The sequence below is a fragment of the Salvia miltiorrhiza genome, chromosome 5, assembly GCF_028751815.1.
Source record: "Salvia miltiorrhiza cultivar Shanhuang (shh) chromosome 5, IMPLAD_Smil_shh, whole genome shotgun sequence".
NCBI lineage: Eukaryota > Viridiplantae > Streptophyta > Magnoliopsida > Lamiales > Lamiaceae > Salvia > Salvia miltiorrhiza.
In genome coordinates this window covers 10,904,269-10,927,723 of record NC_080391.1, presented here as the reverse complement: position 1 = coordinate 10,927,723, position 23,455 = coordinate 10,904,269, and the positions used below count along the sequence as shown (strand labels likewise).

Here is a 23,455-nt window from a genome sequence, read left to right as displayed (position 1 = left end):
CGCACAATTTTTTTTTTGACAAAATCACTTATAATTTCGGTTGGAAAGTTTAATTGTTTGTTGGTCGAATTTGATTGAATTAATTTATTCATTTAATGCATAGAAAATATTTAAAATGTCATGATCCTTGATCATCTATTGTAGGATAATTGTTCCTAGATTGTATTTGTCATTATTTTATCAAAATATAAATTTTAAAATTAAACTATATATTCATTAAATATAAAAAATATATATAGATATAATATATTATAACACACACACACACACACACAGATATATATATATATATATGTGTGTGTGTGTGTATACATATGTATATATTTCAGTATAAATTTTGTATAAATTATTTTAATATAATGTGTATATATTATATCATCTTTAATATAGTGGAGTAATATGATTTTTTAGCATTTTTTTAAAAATAATTTTGCCTATCACTTCTTTCATTCGTTTTTAGTGCGACGTGTAAGGAACAGGGCCGGTCTTGACAAATATAGGGCCCAAGGCGAACTAGAAAAAATGGGCCCTTTACTTATTATAATAAAAATACAATATAACAATTATATATATAAAAAGAAATTATTTTTTTAATTATACAAAATAATTTCTTCGAGATTTTTGACTTGCAAAGTCATTTATAATCTCATTTGAATCTAGCATCTCTAAAACATCTTTTTCAATAGCCAAAATTGCTAAACCATTTAATCTTTCTTGCGACATTGACGATCTCAAATATGTCTTCAATAATTTCAACTTCGAAAAACTCCGCTCAGTTGATGCTACAGTAACGGGCATAGTCAACATGATTTTATAAGCAATTGCAACATTTGGATAACAATCTGCATTTTTCACAAATTCAAGAATTTCAATTGCTGAGAACTCATTTGGCAAAGTCATTTGAAATATTTTTAATTCCATAAATAAATCGTCTAAATCAATATCAGATGAATCATCATGAGTAAAAGTAGATTTCAAAGTAACACAATGATTTCTTAATTTATCATTATCCAATGCTTTCAAAAGTTTTAAATCAAACATAAAACCAAATATATGTTCAAAATATTTCATTTGTTCAAATCTAGATTTTTAAAGAAGCGATTGCCATGTCCACGACAACTACAAAATATTCAATTCTAAATGACTCTTCAGGTGATAAAGAAATTTCAACACTTTCTCCCTCATCAAATTGTTTTTTTCTAGTAATACGACGCTTTGCTGGAAAAATTGGCTCTATATTCATATTAGAAGCAAGACTTTTGCCAATAACAATACTTGTATCAAAACCATCATTCCTATATTTTTCAAAATATGATATTAAACCTTCTATTTGTTTCATGACAGAGTCAATGCACATAGATTTTGATTGTAACTTCTTACTCACCTTATTTATTGCAAATAAAATGTCATACCAAATAACCATACCGAGTAAAAATTCAAAAATTTCCATTGATGCTACTAAACTTTCAGCTTCACTTTTTGACTTTGCATCATCACAAATATCACATAATTTCAATAAAGCATCTCTTAGTTCAACAGATTGAAATCTAATTGCTTGAACACTTTTAATACGACTTTCCCAACGTGTATTTGACAAAGATTTCACAGTCAATCCATTTACATTATCAAGTAAAATACTCCATCTTTTTGTAGAACTTGAGAATAATGTATATATACGTTGTACCACTCCAAAAAAAGAAATTGCCTTAACACAAGAATGTGTCATATCACAAAGTGTAAGATTAAGACTATGACAAGCACATGGCATATATAAAGCCCTATGATTAATTTCAAGCAATCTTTTTTGAACTCCTTGGTGTTTTCCTTTCATATTAGAACCATTATCATAACCTTGACCTCTTACATCTTCAATATTAAGATCAAGCGATTTTAGCACATTTTGTAATTCTGTAAAAAGTCCTAGTCCAGATGTATCATCCACTTTCAAAAATTCTAGGAAATATTCTTCAATTTTCACTTTGTTATCGGACATATCAACACATCGTATTATCAAAGTCATTTGTTCTTTGTGGCTTATATCTGGCGTACAATCAAGAATGACCGAAAAGTATTTTGCATCCTTGATTTTTTTAATAATGATACTTCTAACATTACGAGCCAATAGAGAAATTAACTCATTTTGAATTTTATGACCAAGATAGTGATAATGAATTTCACTATTTTGTATGCGTCTAATATGATCTTGCATCACAACATCAAATTCTCCAATCATTTCATTCAACCCTAAAAAATTGTCGTTGTTATTTTGATAAAGTTTCTCATTAGAACCACGAAAAGCTAAACAATATTTAGAAAGATATTTTATGCTTGCTATTATTCTAGTTAAAACTTGTCTCCAACGATATTTTTCTTTAGCGATCTCTCGTTGTAAGTCTTTATCAATTGTTTCATTTTTATCTAATCTCATTTTTAATTCATTCCAAGTGTTCATATTAGTAATATGTTATATAGAATTTTCATGTTCTTGAAGACGTTTACTAATATGCTTCCAATCACTATATCCGTCAGTTGCTAAAGAACTTGTATTGTTGACATTTTTAAATAACTTACAGCAAATGCAATATATTCTATCTACATGTTTACTATACACTAACCACTTTCGATCTTGCACTTCACCATTGCTCAACTTTTTACTATAATGAGCATAAGAAAAATGTCTAGATAAGTTGTCCAAAGGAAATACAAGATTCATTTATCTTATAGGCCCATTTTCGATCAAAATGTCACGCATATGATTATCAAGATTATCCCAATTTCTTAGATCATATATATCAAATGGAGGGATAAAATGTTCACTATTGTCTCTATGTTCCTCATTTGGCATATTAACAATATTATCACGCTCGTTCATATCATCTCTATTTTCAGTAATAACAATATTTTCATGTTCATTCAACACTTCAACACTTCATTGCTGCGTGATTGAAGGAGTCGTGCAACGTAAAGAGATTTTGCTTCGTCCGGCAGCCCAATGAAGATCTTAAGACGCTGCACTTGATCTGCCAAAAATCTCACAAATATCAAACTTCTCGTTCACATCAAGGCCAGGAATCTTACCAAGTTGTTCAAAGACGGTCTGCTTTGCCATGCCAAGGTCCCACTCATAGCCAACGTATGTCGCGAGGTTGTCCAGACGGGCATTAGCCTCCCTACCAAATTCATGAAGAAACTCGAAGACACCCCTCATGTCATCATTGGCCTTGCGCTTTTTCCTTGAATTCTTTGCAGCCAGCTCATTTTTTTCCAATTGGCAAACGATATCCTTGGCATCGTTTGTGGCTGTGTCTTCTTCACCGGCATGAGGCATTGTGTCGTCTACACCTCCTTGTGCAAGGTTGTCAGCTTGGTACATCTTGTGCATGGCCTCCATAACGTCCTCAACATTAGCGCCTGTTGCACGATCCTTCTCGAACACATCTTTCCAGCTATCAAGCAGTGGCCAACTCTTAAAATGCATGAGACGAGCGTTACGATCCTTCTGCGTAGAGTACTAAAATACAAAATGTAACTAACTCATTAGTCTAGAACAGCAGGGCATAGTTATGGACACGCAAGGGTCATATATATAAAATAATGGAACAGCAGGGCATAGCAATGCAAAGGCAAGACATAGATGAACAATAATGGAAAAGCAAGGCATAGCAAACCTTAACGATCTGCTCCCATTGATCGTTATCGCAGTCTATCATGAACGTCCCCTTCGCGTTAAACCCCAAGCCACTAATATCAAGCATAGATAACAGCGAGTTGTAACTCTTTTTCCATGCTGCTAATTTGCTATTGATATGCTGCATCCTCTTTATATCAGTGCTCGGAAATTCTTTGCGCATTGACTCCTCGAGCTTAACTAGATAGCCTGCTCGGAACCCGTTGTCCGCCTTCCAACCTTGGGCAACGAGTTCTTTGAGTGAAGCCATCAAGATTTCCTCCTCCCTTGCTGTCCAGCTGTGCCGAGTCTTGTCGGACTTCGAGGCCACACCCTTTCCACATTCGCTACTGCCTGTATCTCCACATTATAGCAAATAAATATTCTCTACGTAAGCAACAATTTATACGAGATGGTAATACATAGCTTCATATGAGGCAAATCCAAACATCCAACAATACACATCTACGAAATCACTGCTTTCCATAATACACAATCTATATATAACATGTCATATTTTCACATAACTAGAATCAACATATAAGCATCAGTTAATTTTGTAAAAAAATCTCAACAATCGCGTCGCTATGTCAAAGGTAACAATACTCGCAAAAGTACAAATCTAAGAAAACATCTTTCAAATTTAAGCAAAATAGTGAACAAAGAGAGCACACCAACAACGGCGTAAGCCATAAGTAACAAAGCAGGGGATCAAACAAGATATTAGGAGAATTGAAGATAAATCGACATATAGTTCGTCTATACCTTGCTGCTGCGACTCACTCATGGTGCGATGCGCAGAAGTGAAATACAACGATTTATCACGTGTTTCGGAAGCCCGAATACAACCACCGATGGTACACCTCCAATTTGGGTCCAACAAGTGAATCACCCAATATCTGCTCAAACTCCCTCCAAAATGTTATACCCTAGTTCAGTATTTCCCGCCCCTATTTCTTCTGAAAACGCAAGGATGCGCTAGTAATTATCCATTAAAAATTAGGGACATTATCGTAATTTCAGCTGGTTATCGTAGGGCAAACTAAAGCCTACCAAACATGTCAGAGCCTATTCTGTTTTATTTTAGTGACCACCAAACACATGGAGGTATGATATTACTCAGGATTGGGCCAATGAAACGTGACCCAATTATAGCAATATGGAATAAATCAAGCTTGTCTACAAAACAGGCCCTAACTGGTTTAAATAATTTAGTGGACCACTTTGAGATTAAAAAGGAAACGAGGAGTTGAATTAAAATAAAGGTTTAAATTAAAAAAGAAATAAGGAGTTAAACTAAATAAAAGTTTCCCCCTCAAAAAAATAAAGAACTAAATAAAAGTTATATATGCTTCAAACCCGAAATAAGGGACAATATGAGATATGCAGATATCACCCTAACATTAGTTTTATGAGCGGATCCAATCCTAGATATTATTTCGGTATGAAATACATTTAAATCGACCTATAAATAGTGCATTTTAACATTTTGCAATGCGTGTAAAAATAGTTGATTATATTTTGTTTTGTTTTCTTTTTCAAATAAAATAAATTGCTTGTTGATACAAATTACATTAGTCGATTCTTAGAATCGCGATCAAACTTTTCTTGACGTTTATTATAAAATTCAATCAAATTCAAAGTTAGATATTGAATTGGTGCTGATATTTGACATTCATTGTACATGGTTCGTGGAATTATTGTGTCAAGATCAAAGATAGTAAATTTTTATTAAAATGCTTTTTTCGGATAAGAAAATGGAAATTTATAAAATTTTGTTTTATTAAGACTACGCGAGAGAAAGAGGTCAAAAAAAATAACAACAGTTTTTGGATGTATTTTGGTAAAAATAATATTTAGAATTAAATGTGGTGATTTGCAAAAAAAAGGACCATAAAAAAGAAAGCCGTAAAATTGCAGGAGACAATACTGTGAAAGTGTGAAGTAGAGGTGGCCACGGTTCGGTTCCCGGTTCGAACCGTTAGAACCGTCCGTTTTTTTTTATGTAATTTTTATTATTTTATGTATTGTTGTGTAAAATTTAATGAAATTTGCTTTAATAAAATAAATGACACAAGAAAATATAAAGTTCATATACATTATTTTCTAAATTGAACTTATAATTCAAAGTTATACCTTACAACTCTTGTAAATAAAATTTACAAATTACAACATTTGAATGCTAAAATAAAATTAAGACAATTTAGTTTACAACTTTTAATTGGGGAAAAAAAGAAATAAAGGAAATAGAACTTGAGCTTAATTATAACATTTAAGTTATAATTGAGTTGCCTACGTATCCCGAAGGAATCAAAGTCCACGTAGTTCTCTTACCTTCGTCTTACCTTTGGTGACACCGCATAATCATGAAGTCTTCTACATGTCGAAGTCGAAGTCGTTGTCGAAGTCTTCGCCTTCGGTGCATTGAGATGACTCGCTCGCATCGGTGGTATCGCCTTCGGTGGTGGATATGGGGTACTCCACGAACAAATCATCTCATTTATTTTCTTGCTCTCTTGCTTCGGCTAATGCATGATCTTTGAGCAATAGTTGAGTTTCAAGATTATGCGGTGCCATTTGGGATCTTCGTTCGTCGAGCATGTATTTTCTTTATTTTATTTTAGTAAATGATTTTCTTTATTTTTTTGGCTAATTTTTTATTTTCACATTTTTTATTTATTTTTCTTTTTTTTCCAATTATTTCATCTTTTCTAAAAATATTACATTTATTCATATCAATTGTTATTTTTTTCTTACGACAATATTTATTTGACCAAATAACTAAAATTAAAAGGCGGTTCTAGGCACGGTTCCACGGTTCCCGGTTCTAACCGTGGAACCTTCGGTTCACGGTTCCAAGGCGGTTCTGGCACGGTTCCAACCCGGTTCCCGGTTCCGGTTTGGAACCGAGAACCGGCGGTTTGAGAAATCGGAACCGTAATCGAACCGGCCGAGCACGGTTTCGGTTCCGGTTCGGAACCGTGATACACGGTTCCGGTTCCAGAGCCGTCCCGGATGGTCCGGTTTTCCGGTTCGGTTCCCGGTTCCGGTTTTTTTGGCCACCTCTAGTACTGTGAAGCATAATCAAAGTTCCAGTTGTTGAAAACCACTGAAAAGTCTAAACTAGAAAGCTCTTAAATCATCACGACTCAACAGTGATAGAGAAGAAATTCATCTCGTGATTGCCGATTCGATCGACCTAAATTCATTGGATAAAGAGCAAATTACAAGTAGAAAAATCCCGAGGAATCGGCATGGAAGAATTGCGCATATCTCCGGCCGATCCGAGGGGAAGTCCGGCGAAAGAGCAGCAGGCCGCCGGCGTTGGAATTCTTCTTCAGATAATGATGCTCGTCTTATCGTTTGTTCTCGGCCACGTTCTCCGCCGCCATCGCTTTTATTACCTTCCCGAAGCTAGTGCTTCCCTTTTGATCGGTAATTTAGTTTGTACTGTAGTTTTCAATTCGAGCTTTACATGCCCTAACTATTTGGGCCGACGATCACTTTGTAATGTGTTGCGTTTTACTGTATGTGCAATTTAATTGGAACTTGAATGTGGATGCAGGTTTGATCGTGGGTGGACTGGCCAATGTTTCCAATACGGAGAATAGCATCAGGTCTCATGCTAACAATTATTCATCATTTGCGATTTTTCTTGATTAAACGCTTGTTTAATTCATGATGGGTTTAACCTATTGAAATCTTCGTTTGGCAGGTCATGGTTCAATTTCCATGAGGAGTTCTTTTTCTTGTTCCTGTTGCCCCCAATTATATTATATCCTTTTGCTGCGGACCTTACCCAATCCGAATATCTAAGTTTATGTTTTACAGCTTCTGTGTAGATTTTAAAGTAAGTGTGTTTCCTTAACTTGGTTTCGTGTTTACTCAGTCAGGGTTCAGTCTTCAACCTGTAAGTTTCTCCATCTTTAATTTTTGCCTATAAAGTTCTTTTAAATGAGTCAAAGAAAGAGTTGGAGTAGGGAAGAAGATTCAGATGCCTGAAGCGGTGTCCACCAGGCATTCCACCTAGTTCAGTTATAGAAATCAGTGGAAGAAACTTGTTATTACATTTATTCATCTTGCTTCTTATTATTTTGCTGTTGACAAGGCAATCTCTTGCTATGTTCGGTAGTAAGATTAGATCTTAGCTAGACCTCACGGCTTCTGTGAACTTAGTAGATGAGTTGAGAAACTTGCTCGGTTCTTGTGATCTAGGCTCCAGGGGTGGAATAGCAACTTCTCTCAATAAATAAGTCAAAATATGAAAGCTGAGAATACGAACCTTTTGTTTATATCCTCTTGCCTAACTTAGGTTGGCTCCCAAGACCCAAAAAAACCTACTATTACCTGAAATAATTGATTCAACTTTAACTTTAATTTTGATTTCCTTTTTATTACTATTCTGTATAAGGTGACCTCATCTGTTATGAATTTGATTTTGCAGAAACCATTCTTTTCTAACTTTGGCGCCATAGTCACATTTGCAATTTTTGGAACTTTTGTTGCTTCCATGGTCACTGGCATTTTGGTGTGAGTCTCAATCCATCGATAGTTCAGGGTTTTGTATAAATGCTAGCATTCATAATTTATTATTAAATATATTTTTCATCATTAATGTCATAATGTGCTTGGTTTTGATCCCTTGTTTTCCTGTTTCAGATACCTTGCCGGAGTATCATATCTCATCTACAGACTTCCTTTTGTTGAATGTCTGATGTTTGGTGCACTTATCTCAGCTACGGATCCTGTCACTGTTCTGTCTATATTTCAGGTGATGTGATGTTCCAGGTTTGTGATAATGATAATTTCTGTCATGTTGGCAATACTCAAGGAATAGTTGAAAATTTATGTGTGACAGAAACTCCCAGGTCTGCAAAATTTAGGTGATATTTAGTCTGCACAGTCTATACAAGAGCATTTGTTCTGACCCAAATTATGTGCATGTTTGATGTTTCTGCATGAATCAGTAAATAAACAAAAAATTAACTATTGATATATATAATAGTAAAGTGACCTTTTCAACTGTTTGCTCTGAAACTGGATTTTAGGTCTTCTCCTTACCAAGTTCCAATTTTCATTTTGTGACTTGTCAAATGCCATCATGTTGTAGACTAGTTTAAATCGACTATTATAACTTCTAGTTCTTTGACCAGAGATCTTTCATAATCTCTTTTACTATCAAATGGCATTGTGTTGCAACATAATAAATTGTAAGTTGCAATCTCTTGATATGAAATTTGTAGGAGCTTGGTACAGATGTGAATCTCTATGCTTTGGTCTTTGGAGAATCTGTGCTAAATGATGCAGTAAGTTCTGCTGTTCTTTATTTGTTTCTTCCTCTAGCTGGAGATAATTTTTTGGTAAAACTTGGAGAATCTATATAGAATGAGTTGCTAATTTGCTGTTGGTTTCTTCACTTGTGTCTCCCGCTCTTTGAAGATGGCAATTTCTTTGTATAGGTAAGCGAAACTTTAGCTATCCTGTGTAATGAGTATATTGTTTCCAGTAGTCCTAACAACCTGATTAATACAACTTTTGTAGAACAATGTCATTGGTGAGGAGTCACATGTCATCAGATCAAAACTTTTTCATGGTAGTGGTCAGATTTCTTGAGACTTTTGTTGGCTCGATGTCAGCAGGTTTGTCTTTAGCACCCTGTAGGAATTTAATCAGTCTATGTTTTATAATCATAGTTTATGGTTATATTATAATTCCTTTTGGTCACAGTAGGCCATCAAGACCTTCTTGATTTCCGAAATTGCATATTCTTATATATATACAGGGTTTGGTTATAGTGAGAAATGAGAATAACGAATAAGCCAGTATAAAGGGTTGCATAAGCTGTTTGTAATGCACGAATACCCGTAATTCAGTTAATTGGTGAAATTTTCGCCCCTTCTAGGATTCGAACCTAGGTTTGAATGATTATTGGTGCAATACAAGCAACTTATTCAACCTTATATACCGACTTATTCATATCGGTTCTCATTCTCACGAAAGATAGCATTCTCACCGGATCCTCTCTCTCTCTCTCTCTCTCTCTCTCTCTCTCTCTTTCTCTCTCTCTATATATATATACAAGTTCCAATTTGTGTTTTCTGTAATTGGATGTTTTAACAGCTTCTAATGAGAGATGCATTATTTTTACGAAATTAGCCTCCTTGGCTGCACAACTTGCACTATAATGCTTGTTCAATTGTTGGGAACGCCTATGTGGTCATGGGCAGGATTACGGTGGGTGGGTGACAGATTGCTCTCCATGATAAATCTTTTTTCCTTATTTGGTTGGGTTAATCTCGAGCTATATATTTCATAACTTAATTTCACAATTCTGTTAACATTTTGCTTAGGAAGTCAAAGGTCATACTTCCTCAGAAGTTGGACTTTAGATGAAGAAGCCAAAAATTATTTGCATATTTAAATGTGTAACTCAGTAATTGTACTGAGGACTAAAAGAACAAGTATTTCCCTTATCTTGTGCCTTTTAAAGTTTGAAGTATGCTTAACTTGTTTTGTGTATCAATGATGACCAATGTGCTAAATTGTATACTACTACTTGGCTTACCAGAACTGAGACAACTGAAAGCCCTTACATTCCCTAATAATAAGTAAATTAATTATCCTTTCGTACATAGTACACTTCAATTTAACTTTAGGTTGCTTACTTCCAAAGAAAAGAAATTTAGGCATTTATATCCAATAACAAATAATACAATTATTTGAATTAATGAATTTAATTTCTTTCTGAATTTGCAGGGGTTGGAGTTGGATTTACTTCTGCTTTAATATCCTTTCTTTATATTCTTTTTTATCATTCTTGCCAAAGTATTCTTTTAATGAGTTTATAGCTTATAACACACTTTGTGGAGCCTTAACACCCAGCACCTTTTCAAATATGCTGGTCTGGATATTGATAAGTAAGTGTATTTGAATATAGTACTAATATTCACCATTAAGATCTAATTTGTTAGAATAACTTATCACTTTTCTTCTTATAACTTGTACAGTCTTCAGAACTTGGAGTGCTGCTTATTTGTTCTTTTCCCATATTTCTCGTAAGAACTTTTGTGCTGTTTTCTTTTGTTATATGAAACCTTTATTTTTATTTTCTGGGAGTCTTTGACACAGCTTGTGCTTTGTAATCTTCAATTTTATCTAGATACATGCTAGCCGAAGGGCTTGGTCTCTCGGGTATCGTGTCAATATTATTCACAGGAATTGTAAGTAAGCTATGAAGTATTTTACATTTCATTTATTTTTCATTTGATGTTAGAATGCAGAAAAACATTGTGGTGTTATTTTCTGTGGTAGGTCATGAAGCACTACACTTTCTCAAACTTGTCAGACAAATCTCAGAAATTTGTATCTGCATTTTTCCATTTAATATCATCATTGGCCGAGACTTTCATGTGAGCAGTCATTCATTAATTTTATTTTCATGTTGTCTCTGCTGTATCTTCAGTCAAAGTTCCTAAATTTTGTCCGTCTTGCAGATTTATATATATGGGATTTGACATTGCCATGGAACAACACAGCTGGTCTCATATTGGATTCATCTTTTTTTCAATTGTATCCTTGAATTTATGAACTCTGAGTGGTTTCTTGTTTAGCTTCCCGAAATTAATTTATATTTTCCTTAACTTGCTTTAAATCAAACCAGTTATTCATTGGAATTGCAAGGTATGTCCAGGCTGCCTTTTTCTTTATGCAACATTTATCTGTTCGTTGAATATCTTATCTTATACACCACGATTCCTACCATTTATGGTGCATCCAGAATTTAGTTTATGTAGTATCTTGCAGTATGTTATTTTGATTATACAGAAAAGATATAATGGAACTGTTTAAACAATCATTAAACCTTTGTTTAACTTGGTCTGTGTAGGGCTGCAAATGTATTCTCATGTGCTTATTTGGTCAATATGGTTAGACCTGCGCATAGAAAAATATCAATGAAGCATCAGAAAGCACTTTGGTATAGTGGTAAGTGAATAAGAAATTTTTAGTTGTCTGACCCTCATTTTACTTATGGTCCACCATTCATTTGAACAGATGTAGACTCTTTGACAGCCCTAACTTACATAAAATATCAACAGGGCTCCGAGGGGCCATGGCATTTGCGCTGGCCCTGCAATCGGTTCATGATCTTCCAGAGGGTCACGGTCAGACGATATTCACTGCGACAACTGCAATTGTTGTTTTGACGGTGAGCAACCTTATCAGCTAGAATTCATAGTAGACCTCTGATTGTATGTGGAACTATAAGTGCGTACTTTTAGTATGTCACAGTACGATTGAATGTCAGCAGTGATTGTAGCTTTGTTCTGTGAATTCTTGGTTGCAAGATAATGTGAATAAATACTTAATGATTCTCTAATTTATCAACCAACTCGTAGTCATGTGATACATTTGATGCATTCTTTATACAATTTTTTTAGATTTACTTCATTGCATTTATCCCTTCCTTATCTTCTAGGGATCTTAAAGTTTTTATTATTTATTTCTCTAATGTTATCTTTCTAATTTTTAGTTTATAATGCACTTAATATGAGGCTTTAATTTGATTCTGATGATATGTTTTTGAATTTTTGTGGTGGTTGGCATCTTTTAGGTTTTGCTGATAGGAGGATCAACAGGAACCATGCTGGAAGCCTTGGAAGTTGTTGGTGATGCTCATGAGACCCCATTGGGTGAAGTAAGTCAATAATTGTTCACCACCTGCATCAGCATGCCTCTGGTGAAGAATAGTAACCTATTTTTTCAGTTCCTTGCAACTGTAAAATTTGGTGCGAGCTGATAAATTTTAAAATTGAAAATGAAGCATAAATTCTAGGATTAGTTTTCAGCACTATGTGTTGGTCTAGTTATCCACGATTATGCATAATGATGAACTAGATGAAAACATTAGTCGGCCCTAAGGATCAAAATGTTTTTGCATTAAATATGTACTTTTGGAAAGTCGCTTACATTTTCTTCCCTGATTGTTCTGTGTGTTCACTCAGCTCACTTTAATGAGAGCCATTAAATTGGTTGTCTCACTCATTGTCTCCCTGTCATAAGGTCTTAATTGGGTTATATGTGTTTTGCGCTAAGATGAAGATGGCATTCTTTGCAATATTAATATTCTAAAAACTGTTGCTAATAAAAAAATCTAAAAATTGCTTGCTTGACATTATGCCAATTTCTACAACAGCTTTCAAGTTCTGGGATTTTAATGTCTTTTTAAATTTTCAGAGCTTTGATGCAAACAATGGCTACATAGCTCCTACTTACGAGGGGGAATCATCATCTGGAAACCGGTTTAAGATGAGACTTAGTGAGTTCCGTAAAAGGTAAACGAGATACATATTTCAATTTTTGCAATTTTCACTTTCCAGATTTTCTTAATGTAAGTTTCATGATTGCTTCTTGCAGCACTGCATCTTTCACTGAACTTGACAGGAACTACCTTACCCCATTTTTTACAACTCAAAGTGGTGAAGAAGATGAGAACGGTAAGTTGACTGCTTAAAATCAGGTTTTATTGTTGATACCGTAGTACAATTAATTTAAATTGCTGATCAAACATTGGTTACCACTTCAGCATTGCTTCTTTTTGGCCACTGCAATTGCTTTCTTTCAGTGACAAGCAAATATACTATAGTTGTGTGCTACTATGCATGTTGAACATTTTACTGGTCTATATCACATAGAATTTTGTATCTTTTCATTCGAAACCAATGTTAATCCTGGCAACCATCCTTCACAACGCTATGGAGAGCATGATCAAGTTTGGTTCTTATCTAAATCAAGGATCGCCTCATTTATTTACCATAATCTTTTGTTCATAATCTACAGATGATATTTTCAGCGATAACGGGAGAGGAACTTATCATTGACAGACATGATGCTGATAATAGTTGGCAATTTTACTTATCCTCCATGACAGAATTGACTTCAACAGTGGTATATCAAGTTGTGGGTTGTGAAGATGGAGGGAGATAGGACTACTTAATGACGCATATAAACATTGTATACTGCCATATGATTGTAGATTAGGTCACAAATTAGGGGTAGCTAGGACGGCTCAGGTGCTGCATCATTCGACGCCTTCTAAAATCTGTAAATGGTATATGAGATGATTCACTGAGAGGATCTCATGGTTTCACTTGCCATCTAATTATTTTGTTTCTATCATCTTTTTGTTCCCTCCTACCAAGTACTAATGTTTTAAAGATATGTGTCAATTGGACCTAAATCTGAATAGCTTAGACAAAATGTCGGTGCATATATCTGCCCGACCCAAAAATCCATCACAGTAGTTCGGCCTAGGTCGCTAACCACTTTGGAAGCGTTTGGTTTGAATGATAAAGTATGATGGATAAAATAATTTTTTTTAATGAATTAATAATTCAGCTCGCACTTCAATTACTATAAAATTATTTGATTTGATCTATGTAGCGCAAAAAAATTATTATAAAAAACTAATATAGTGCACCACTTTCGTTTGGTATTTTGGTCATCGATTCAGAAAATGAATCAAAAGCACAAAAAATAGATCAGCGGAAGATGCTCTTTAAGGAGAGAAAAAATAATCATCCCAAATTAAAGGACGAATTTAATTTAGTAAAGGTGTTCTTGTCAAATTGACTAAAAAAATACATTCTTTTTTTGGAGATAACAAAAAAAGACGTTTAAGTTAGACATTTTTAGCATCCTAATTGACTAATAAAGAAAATACTACTAATACTACTATATTTTGTTGGGCTCGCTCATCAATCATCATCATTCATCAGTGAAAGAGGTTGCTTCGTATCCGTTTAGGCCGTCCAGTCGGGTCGGGTCTACACAACATTTTCAAAAAGATGAGAATCTGGGATCATGAATATTATATTATTGGCAAATAAGAAATAGAACCGTTACCCCGTGGCCGTGGTTATAGTTTATATTTTGCAACGGCTAGTTTTTTAATCATCTCTTTTCTCTTTACCATTTACAAAATCTTCTCTTTCTCGCCTGCAACATTCTTACAGTGGGATTATTCGTTTTCTCTCTTCAATCATTGCCGAATCCTTGCAATTGCAGGTTTTGAGGATTGGAAACAAATATTTCCTGTTTCTGCATCCCAGGGGAGATTAGAAAGGGGAAAAAAAAATAGAGAGAGAAAGATGGGCGACCAAACCGGTGGAGCTGCAGCCGACACGGCGTCGGCGCCACCAGCTCCGCCGCTTCCACACCGCCGTCCAAGAGTGAGAGAAGTCAGTTCTCGGTTCATGTCGCCTTTAGTCCAATCCAATTCAACCCCAGCCCCGACTCCTCACCCTTCCGATTTTCCACGCACCAAATCCGTACACCGCCGCCATCCCTCTAAAACCGACGAGAATTTTAACCCGGAGCCAAACCGCGGCAGCCTAGACAAACTGTCTGCGGCCATCTCAACGATACAGAGAAAACAGCATCAGCAACAGCAACGAGTGAATTCAAAAGATCACCATCAGTCTGAGGTAAGGGTTTCGTCGAGACCGGACACGCCGATAGCAACCGGCACGGATAGAATTGTTCCGTCCAGATTCAGGCAAAGCGTCCACCGTTCAAATTCGCTGAGTAGTAGCAATAACGGATGCTCCGCCGTTACTGCCGCCGCGAGGCTGCTGCAGGAGGCCACATCCGATGTAGAGAATAAGCTGTCTAGGATTTCGACATCCAGCGTCGATGATTCGGATTCCTGCAGTGCCACCACTTCGAATCAGGGGAGTTCCTCGTGCCCTAACTCGCCGCTCTGCGTGCCGGTTACCAAGCTGCGGAGCGCAACAGACGTGCGGTCTTCCATGCCGGATGTGGACAAATGGCTCACAGATAGGAATTTCGAGAATTCCGGCAAGGATTGTGCACGATCGCTGAACTTTTCGTCTTTCTCGAAGATCGGCGGCGGAGGTGTTTCACGGCCTCCGCATCCGTCGTCGTGTATTAGATCTGCAATAGATTCGAGGAAAGGAAGGAAGGCGTCTAATCATCAGGATGAAGTGCATTCTCTCAAGATGATGAGTAACCATTATCTGCAATGGCGACTTGCAAATGCAAAGGCCGAAGCTTCCATTCAAGCTCAGAAGCAGGAAACTGAGGTTTGTTGCCTTTTCATGTTCTTGATCAGCTTTTCATTCATTGATAGTATTTGTTGAATAGTACATTAATTGATTCTCTTTTCTTTCGTATGCAGAGAAAATTCTCTTCACTCCAAGGCAATATTTCGGATTTACGCGATATTGTAAAGAAGAAACGCATTCAACTTGCAGTACTGCGAGGAATTAAGACTTTGACTACAGTAGTTGAAGCTCAAGTAAGCCTTCTTTCTTGATTATTATCCTCAAACTTTTGATAAATATCCTTTTATTTTGTGCTACACATGAGTCTAAGCTCACATATATTTCTTTACATTAACACGATTCCTAGTTATTGATGGCTATTATACTCCAATAAATGCCTTCCCTGACTTTTGAGTTTTCCAGATTTAGTAGTTATGACCACTTGAAAAAGAAAAAGGGAAATCTTAGTCTAGCTAAGTCACATCCATGATTCTTTTCTCTTTTATTTATTGTATGCTTGTGTAACTTGTGATGTAGTGATAACATTTGTTTGTATTCACTCATATATGATCAACGAAAGTAGATGAGATTATACATCTTTTTCAAAGGATAATGAAGGTACCACATAGGCTCATCTTTGTGTTTACTTTCTCCTTGCATTCTTGTTAGTTTCTGTAGATAGTGGTAAATTATGTCGTATATATATACCTCAAATTAGGTGACTAGGCTAATATTTTTGACTTCCATTCCCCAATTCACTTTTATTTGCATTGGTAAACATTTTGCTTCAAATTATTGAAATATATATATTTCCTTTAGGTGCCATATCTAGAGGAGTGGTCTACTCTGGAAGAGGATTACTCGAGTTCTCTATCAGGTGCAGCAAATGCATTGCTGAGTTCCTCAGTTAGACTTCCAGTCAGTGGTGATGTGCGGGTGAGCTTTCGTCTGCCTACTATAAGTCTCAATTGATATATTCGACTATTTTGTGCATACATGTGATAAACTCACTCATGCAATAATACTTTCCAGGCTGATGTTGGGGAGCTAGAGGAAGCTCTAAGCTCAGCTTCCAAGGTGGTTGAGTCCATAGGTTCTCATATTCAGAGATTTATCCACAAGGTAAGATATTCAGATATGGTAAATGTCACATGATGTTTATTGCATTGATACGAACTTGCAAATTGAGACATCTCTGTTTGATGCAGGCTGAAGGAATTGATAATTTAGTTTCTGAAGTAGCTAGGATGGTAGGTGGAGAAAAAGCTCTAACTGAGGAGTGTGGATATCTGCTCTCCAAGACTTGCTCATCGCAGGTAGATAAAACTCTCCTGCATCACTTCTAGTTTTTCAACACTCAAAAGGTTTTTGAATGTGAATTTTACCTTTACTTTTCAAACAGGTGAATGAGTGCAGCCTAAGGGGAGCTCTGATGCAATTGAATGACTGCAAAAATCGTCGATCCCATAAGAGTGAAGAATTAGTTTCTTCATAAAAATTTCATCTTCTTCCATGAGGTCAGGAAAAATCACTCAATAATAGTATATTCTGTATTATTTTTTGTATTCTTTTACCCCTAGATAAGTCTGTGTAAATGTACTCACATCTTTATATGGAAGAATGAAATTTTGCACCCTTGCAAAATCATCACTTGTATACATCGTCTTTATTGTCAGATTTTTGGTTGAGAAAACTCAAATCTAGTGATTTTACATACCCTGAACAATGTTATTCCATTTTTTCTTTAAACCATGGAAGTTCAATAGATTTTTCCAACCGCACAAAGCGAAGGTGTCGAGCAAAATCAAAATTGATAAAATTTGAGATAATTTCTAAACCCGGAACATGAGTAGTAAATAAATTGTATTGGTTCTACAGTTTAGTTTTTCCATGAAAGAAAATATAATATAGTTTGATCCAATAAATGGGTTTGGATTCGATCATTCGAATGGCGATTTAGTTCGGGTTTGCATGCTTTCATAATAGAACTAGTATGTCTATTCGTGCGATGCACGACAAACATCAAAATTAAACGATATATTTAAATAAATATAAATATTAAACATAATCAAAATATAAATTTTCAACTTTGTGTAACGCATAATGATAATTATTTTTATTAAATAAATTTAAAAATTGTATGATAATAAAAATTAGCATTACACATTTTTATTATAGAGTATTACGCATCATAATAATTAAATAAATAAATATTTTCATATGCAAATATAAATAAAAAAAGTTGTAAACTTTTAATGATACAAGAGAAAGTAAAATATTTTAAAATTTTCATAATTAATTAATTATTAATGACTTTTAATGATAAAAGAATATTTTTTCATGAATCAAAACATTTAATAAAATATAAAAAACAAAAAGAAAAAAATAGTTGAAAAATTGGTGGAAGAAGAGAGAAAAAAAGAGAGGAAAAAAATAGATGGAAAAAACTCCTTTTTTATATATTATATATAGATAGATATTAAATCTTTCAACCAAATTATTTATTGCTAAATAGTTCCGTTCACGGGCACGCGTCGACGTGCCTACAGACTATATAGCTAATGTGGCAATTATTCCAAAGAAGAAATAGAATTAACCATGTTTAACTCTAACTAAAATTATTATTTTGTTTCATAGAAATTTATTATTTTTAATTTCATTACCATTAAAGGAGAGAATAACAAAAAGATTCTCCTTTAAATGCCTCCTCACCCCCCCCCCCCCCCCCTCATTTTCTATAAAAAGAGAATTTCATCATTTATTTTTTTCACTCTAATGAGTATCTACTTGAAGTAAAAATGATGAATGAGAAAATGTGAAATTTTATTTTGTAGGAAATGAGGGAAAAGAAAAAAGATATTTAAAGGGAGATTTTTTATTATCACTCATTTTCTATGATAAATTTATCAATCAAAGAGCACTAAGTGGAAAAACGAGTAAATATGAAGAGGGTTGAAGAAGAAGAAGAGAAATTAGTGTAGATAGTTTTATGCATAAACCAAGGTGTGACCTAAAAGAGAAGCATTGCCCCCTTCTGCCAATACAAAATCTATTTCTAACATGTACTCTTAATATGGTCGCACCTCTCCACAAGCCTATTGTCACCTGAATATCTTTCAAATAAAACTTTGCATATATTTCGATGGCATATTCATTTTAATTAAATTTAAGAGAAAGGTAAGAATTTAGTTCTTATCATAGACCACTATGGTATCTGGCATCCTATATTTAACATTCAATTAAGCAGGTCCCTTATGTTTCAAATTGAACGCAATCAAGCCCCTCATGTTGACGACAAATAGACGCCGTTTGTAAAAAAAAAAAATTACTACTTTGTGGATCTCACTCAATATTTAAGTGAGAGCTAGGGATGTAATTAATCATAACTCTAAAAACACCCTCTAATCTCGTTATTACTCCAAACGAAGACGACAGATAACTCTGCTCCATAACTTAAAGAGGAGATTTTTCTTGAAGAGGATATGCAATATGAATCGGGAGCAGCAATAACTCGTTTTCTTTACTCAATCAAAAGGCAAATAAAAGAAAGTAAAATCAGTCTAAAATGTTAGAATTTTTGTTAATTATAAAGCATGCAATTTTTTATTTTTGCGCAAAGATGTAATGATGAAATGGTGGATGAAGGAGATGATCACTTAGACTCCGCTGATGATTACACATAAGGTAATCATTTAGGTTACAACAGTGATAGTGCAGAAGATGATAATGATGCAAATAGTGATAATGAAGAGGATTCAGGGTCTGATGAGGAGTATCTAAGGAAAGAGGTTGTTTTAGCTAGACACAACTGAGGATCGAGAACAATGTAGTTTTTGGGTTGGGAATGAGATTTTGTAATCGTATGTAACGGAGTGTGCCCCATGAATTAAATAGCAAAAGCTTATGTACATACATCTACATATGTGGATAGATCATCCAACGTCCAAACCCGCCATGATCTGCGACTTATCAGATCTAACCAGCAATGAAATAAAAAGAGTCTCATTCAGTAATTCACAAAACTGTTTTCCCCATGGATTACATCCCGGCTGCACTCAAGAATATTTGGGTAAAATGCGTCCCCAATAAAGTGGCCTCCTTTATCTGGAAAGTGTTGTTAGAACCGGGTACACGATCGAGATATTACAAAATAAATATTTCAAAGTAAATAATTTGAGAAATTACAACTCAAATAATTTGATACAACTGAAATACACTGTATAAATAAATTATACGTATAAACAAAGTCGAGTCGAGATGAATCTCTTCCCGCAAGAAGATTATCGCCCCGGTAGTGCTCTTCGGTTTGGCGTATCTTCCCCAAAGATAAAACGACTTCGTCTCGTCGGATGTAGCACCACAATCCGGCGAGCTCCGGCGAACTGAATAGGATCAAGAACTGAGCACAAGTGTTGTGCAGAGGGTGTGTGTGTAGAATTGGCAGAATGCAGTATTTCTTGGTGTTTTTCTGCAAGCTCTCCAGAGGCCTATTTATAGGCATGTGGTAAGTATGAATTCAAGAACTTGAATTCTACTCCGACGGCTGGAAGCCGTAAATGTTGAAGATGATGGCCGGTGGGCGCAGTCATTGAAGAAACTAAGCTGCAAAATTGAAGTTGACATGCAGAAGTCGTACTGGCGTGCTTCTGCTACTGCTTCTTCTGCTGCTGCTGATGTGGGCTGGAGCTGTGGTGTGGGCTGGGCTTACAGTTGGGCCAATAATAAATTCTGTTGGGCCAATAAATAAAAAGCCCAGTGGAGTTGGTCCAAAAAATAGTTTGGGCCCCAAACACCACCCCAAAGCACCAATTGCCAAGATCCAAGATCCAAGTCCTTGGCCGCGGCCCGCCCGTCCGGCGGCGGCGGCGACGTCGTCGTCGTCCGTCCGTCCGTCCGTCCGATCGATCGTCGTCGTCGGCGGCGGCGCGCGTGTGTGTGTGCGCGCGAGGCTAGTACTTAGATCAAGCCCACTAGCAAGCCCACAAGTCAATTTATCAACTCCATGTGCTTTGCTATTCTTATACATGAAAAACATCTCTATGTTTTCCAATGTGGGATAACATAACAAATGTTATTTTCCCTCTTCAACATCCAAACTTTGACATACAATATCTCACTCATCGGAAATCGGTTTTGAGACTTCAAGTATATCACGTTGATCTACTCGAGATGTAGATTAACATACAATCATTATTTTAATTAAATAATAAATATTTAATTAAATAATAATTTTCAGATATGGCATAAAACCATATTTCCAACAATCCCCCACATGAGTGAGAAAACAGTATGCGAAAGTATGCAAACACTTAGCTCAGTCCTCTTAAGATACAACATTGCATTTGGAGAGGTAGCTTGTGGCTTTGAACCTGCCATAGTCAATATTATCGAGTATACCGGCGGCCTAGTGGATTGTGTTCCTTGAACTAGTCCTCCTCGGTGTATACTTAGTCAACAATATTGACACAATATTGCTTCAATCCTTATTCGTTCTCACGTTTGTGTCCATTACAGGCCTTGGAACACCTCTTTGGATTCATAAGTGTTTCAATCGAAGCGGCCCCACTTCACACTTACATAGGTGACTCTTAACTCAAGTATCCTGCTATACTTGTCCTCTTCGAGGAGTTCTAGAGTCATTAAAAGTCAAAGACTTAACCTCACCACGTGCAGGTTTCCGAACACTCACTGTTCTACAAGGAATAGGCAATTCGAGTGTTCAACACACGGATTTTCATAGCTTAGTTGTCCCATTGAACCAAGTTCTTGGGAGTTGGGATCCTCCAGTCATCATGGTTGGGTTTCCACTATGATTATCCTTAATTTGTGGACTTCAAACCCATTCCCCCTAACAGTTTATACATCTGATCTCGATGGATACTTTTTGTCAAAGGATCCGCTATGTTATCCATTGATCTTATATAATCAATTGAGATAACTCCACTAGTGATCAAATGTCTCACGGTATTATGACGTCGACGAATATGTCTCGACTTACCGTTATACAAATGGTTTTGTGCTCGTCCGATAGCAGCTTAACTATCACAATGAATTATTACGGACGACACAGGTTTCGACCAACATGGAATATCCTCGAGGAAATTTTTAAGCCACTCGGCTTCTTCACCAGCTTTATCCAAAGCTATGAATTCTGATTCCATGGTCGATTTAGCAATACATGTTTGCTTCTTGGATTTCCAAGACACAGCACCACCCCCCACAGTGAATACATAACCGCTCGTTGAAAACGAGTCTTTGGCATCAGATATCCAATTTGCATCACAGTACCCTTCAAGTACAGAGGGTTCCCTAGTATAATGAATCGCATAGTTTTGAGTATATTTCAAATATCTCAAAACCCTTTCAAGAGCTTTCCAATGTTCATTACTAGGGTTAGCTGTAAAGCTGCCCAACTTGTTGACCGAGCATGCTATATCGGGATGAGTGCAATTTGTTAGATACAACAAGCTCCCAATAATCTTCGCATATTCTATCGCGTCAACAGGTTCTCCCTTGTGTACACTCAAATGCACACTAGGTTCCCATGGTGTCTTAGCTATTGGCTTGTCAAAAGCGTTGAATTTCTTTAACACTTTCTCAACGTAGTGAGATTGTGTTATAGTAATACCATCAGGTCTTCTTAGAATTTTAATTACAATGATAACATCAGCTAAGCCCATATCTTTCATGCTAAAATTTTTACTTAGCATGCCTTTGGTTTCTTGAATCACTCGGGAATTACTTCCCATGATGAGCATGTCATCTACATAAAGACAAACAATAACATATCCGTTATTAGAATTCTTAATGTAGACACATTTATCGCACTCATTGATTCTGAATCCATTTGACAACATTACACTGTCAAATTTTAAATGCCATTGAAGCGGTGCTTGCTTCAACCCATATAAAGACCTTTGAAGTTTGCATACTTTGTGCTCTTGCCCAGGTACTACAAACCCTTCAGGTTGCTTCATATATATTTCATCTTCCAACTCGCCATACAAGAACGCAGTTTTCACATCCATTTGGTGAATCTCGAGATTGTGCAAGGCAGCAATAGCGAGAAGCATCCGAATAGATGTTAGTCTGGTCACAGGTGAATAGGTATCGAAGAAATCGTACCCTTCTTTCTGCCTGAAACCTTGAACGACAAGTCGGGCTTTGTACTTATCTATAGTACCATCAGATTTGTACTTCTTCTTTAGGATCCATTTGCATCCTAAAGCTTTACTTCCAGGTGGTAGATCCACTAACACCCAAGTATGATTCTGCATAATGGAATCAATCTCAATATCGATGGCTTCTTTCCAGAGAGCTGCATCTGAGCCAGACATAGCTTCTTTAATCGTCACCGGTTCGCCATCTAGCATCAAGACAACATAATCCGGTCCATAGACATTAGCTTTTCTAACTCGTTCCCCACGTCTCGGTTCTACATCCATAGGTTTAGACCTTGGTCTTTTCCTATTAGGCGGTACATGATTAGAACCCGTGGCATCATCTACTTGAGTAGAATTACTAGCTACTTCCATGGGTTTAGAACCTGTAGCATCACCATCAACTCCATCATTAGAGTTCGATGTACCTTTATCCTTGTTAGGATAGATATTTTCAAAGAATATAACATTCCTTGATTCTATCGTTGTCCCAACATGTATATCAGGTATCTCCGATCTGTGCACTATAAAACGATAGGCACTGCTATTAAGTGCATGACCAATGA

The 23,455-nt window shown here is 35.9% G+C and overlaps 2 protein-coding genes across 3 annotated transcripts; both read left to right on the top strand.

Annotated features, from left to right (window-relative positions):
* Nucleotides 1–6,745: 6,745 nt before the first annotated feature.
* LOC130985976 (sodium/hydrogen exchanger 6-like) lies at nucleotides 6,746–13,843 on the top strand. 2 transcript variants are annotated; one of them, XM_057909226.1, is made up of 22 exons: nucleotides 6,746–7,102; nucleotides 7,233–7,284; nucleotides 7,383–7,442; nucleotides 7,553–7,577; nucleotides 8,112–8,197; nucleotides 8,327–8,438; nucleotides 8,911–8,973; nucleotides 9,107–9,126; nucleotides 9,209–9,306; nucleotides 10,424–10,452; nucleotides 10,553–10,584; nucleotides 10,675–10,722; nucleotides 10,827–10,887; nucleotides 10,979–11,076; nucleotides 11,161–11,236; nucleotides 11,328–11,347; nucleotides 11,553–11,650; nucleotides 11,764–11,873; nucleotides 12,279–12,362; nucleotides 12,902–12,999; nucleotides 13,082–13,161; nucleotides 13,505–13,843. In XM_057909226.1, exons 1-22 carry the CDS (start codon nucleotides 6,922–6,924, stop codon nucleotides 13,543–13,545), a joined length of 1,572 nt encoding a protein of 523 aa, XP_057765209.1. In that variant the 5' UTR covers nucleotides 6,746–6,921; the 3' UTR covers nucleotides 13,546–13,843. The 2 variants fall into 2 exon arrangements, 1 of the variants encoding a protein (XP_057765209.1); XR_009089128.1 differs by lacking the exons at nucleotides 13,082–13,161; nucleotides 13,505–13,843 and having other exon boundaries at nucleotides 11,720–11,873; nucleotides 12,902–12,966.
* A 625-nt stretch (nucleotides 13,844–14,468) lies between these two features.
* LOC130985975 (protein ENDOSPERM DEFECTIVE 1-like) lies at nucleotides 14,469–17,376 on the top strand. Its single transcript, XM_057909225.1, has 6 exons — nucleotides 14,469–15,768; nucleotides 15,864–15,983; nucleotides 16,549–16,665; nucleotides 16,762–16,851; nucleotides 16,938–17,045; nucleotides 17,132–17,376. Exons 1-6 carry the CDS (start codon nucleotides 14,815–14,817, stop codon nucleotides 17,222–17,224), a joined length of 1,482 nt encoding a protein of 493 aa, XP_057765208.1. The 5' UTR covers nucleotides 14,469–14,814; the 3' UTR covers nucleotides 17,225–17,376.
* Nucleotides 17,377–23,455: the final 6,079 nt, after the last annotated feature.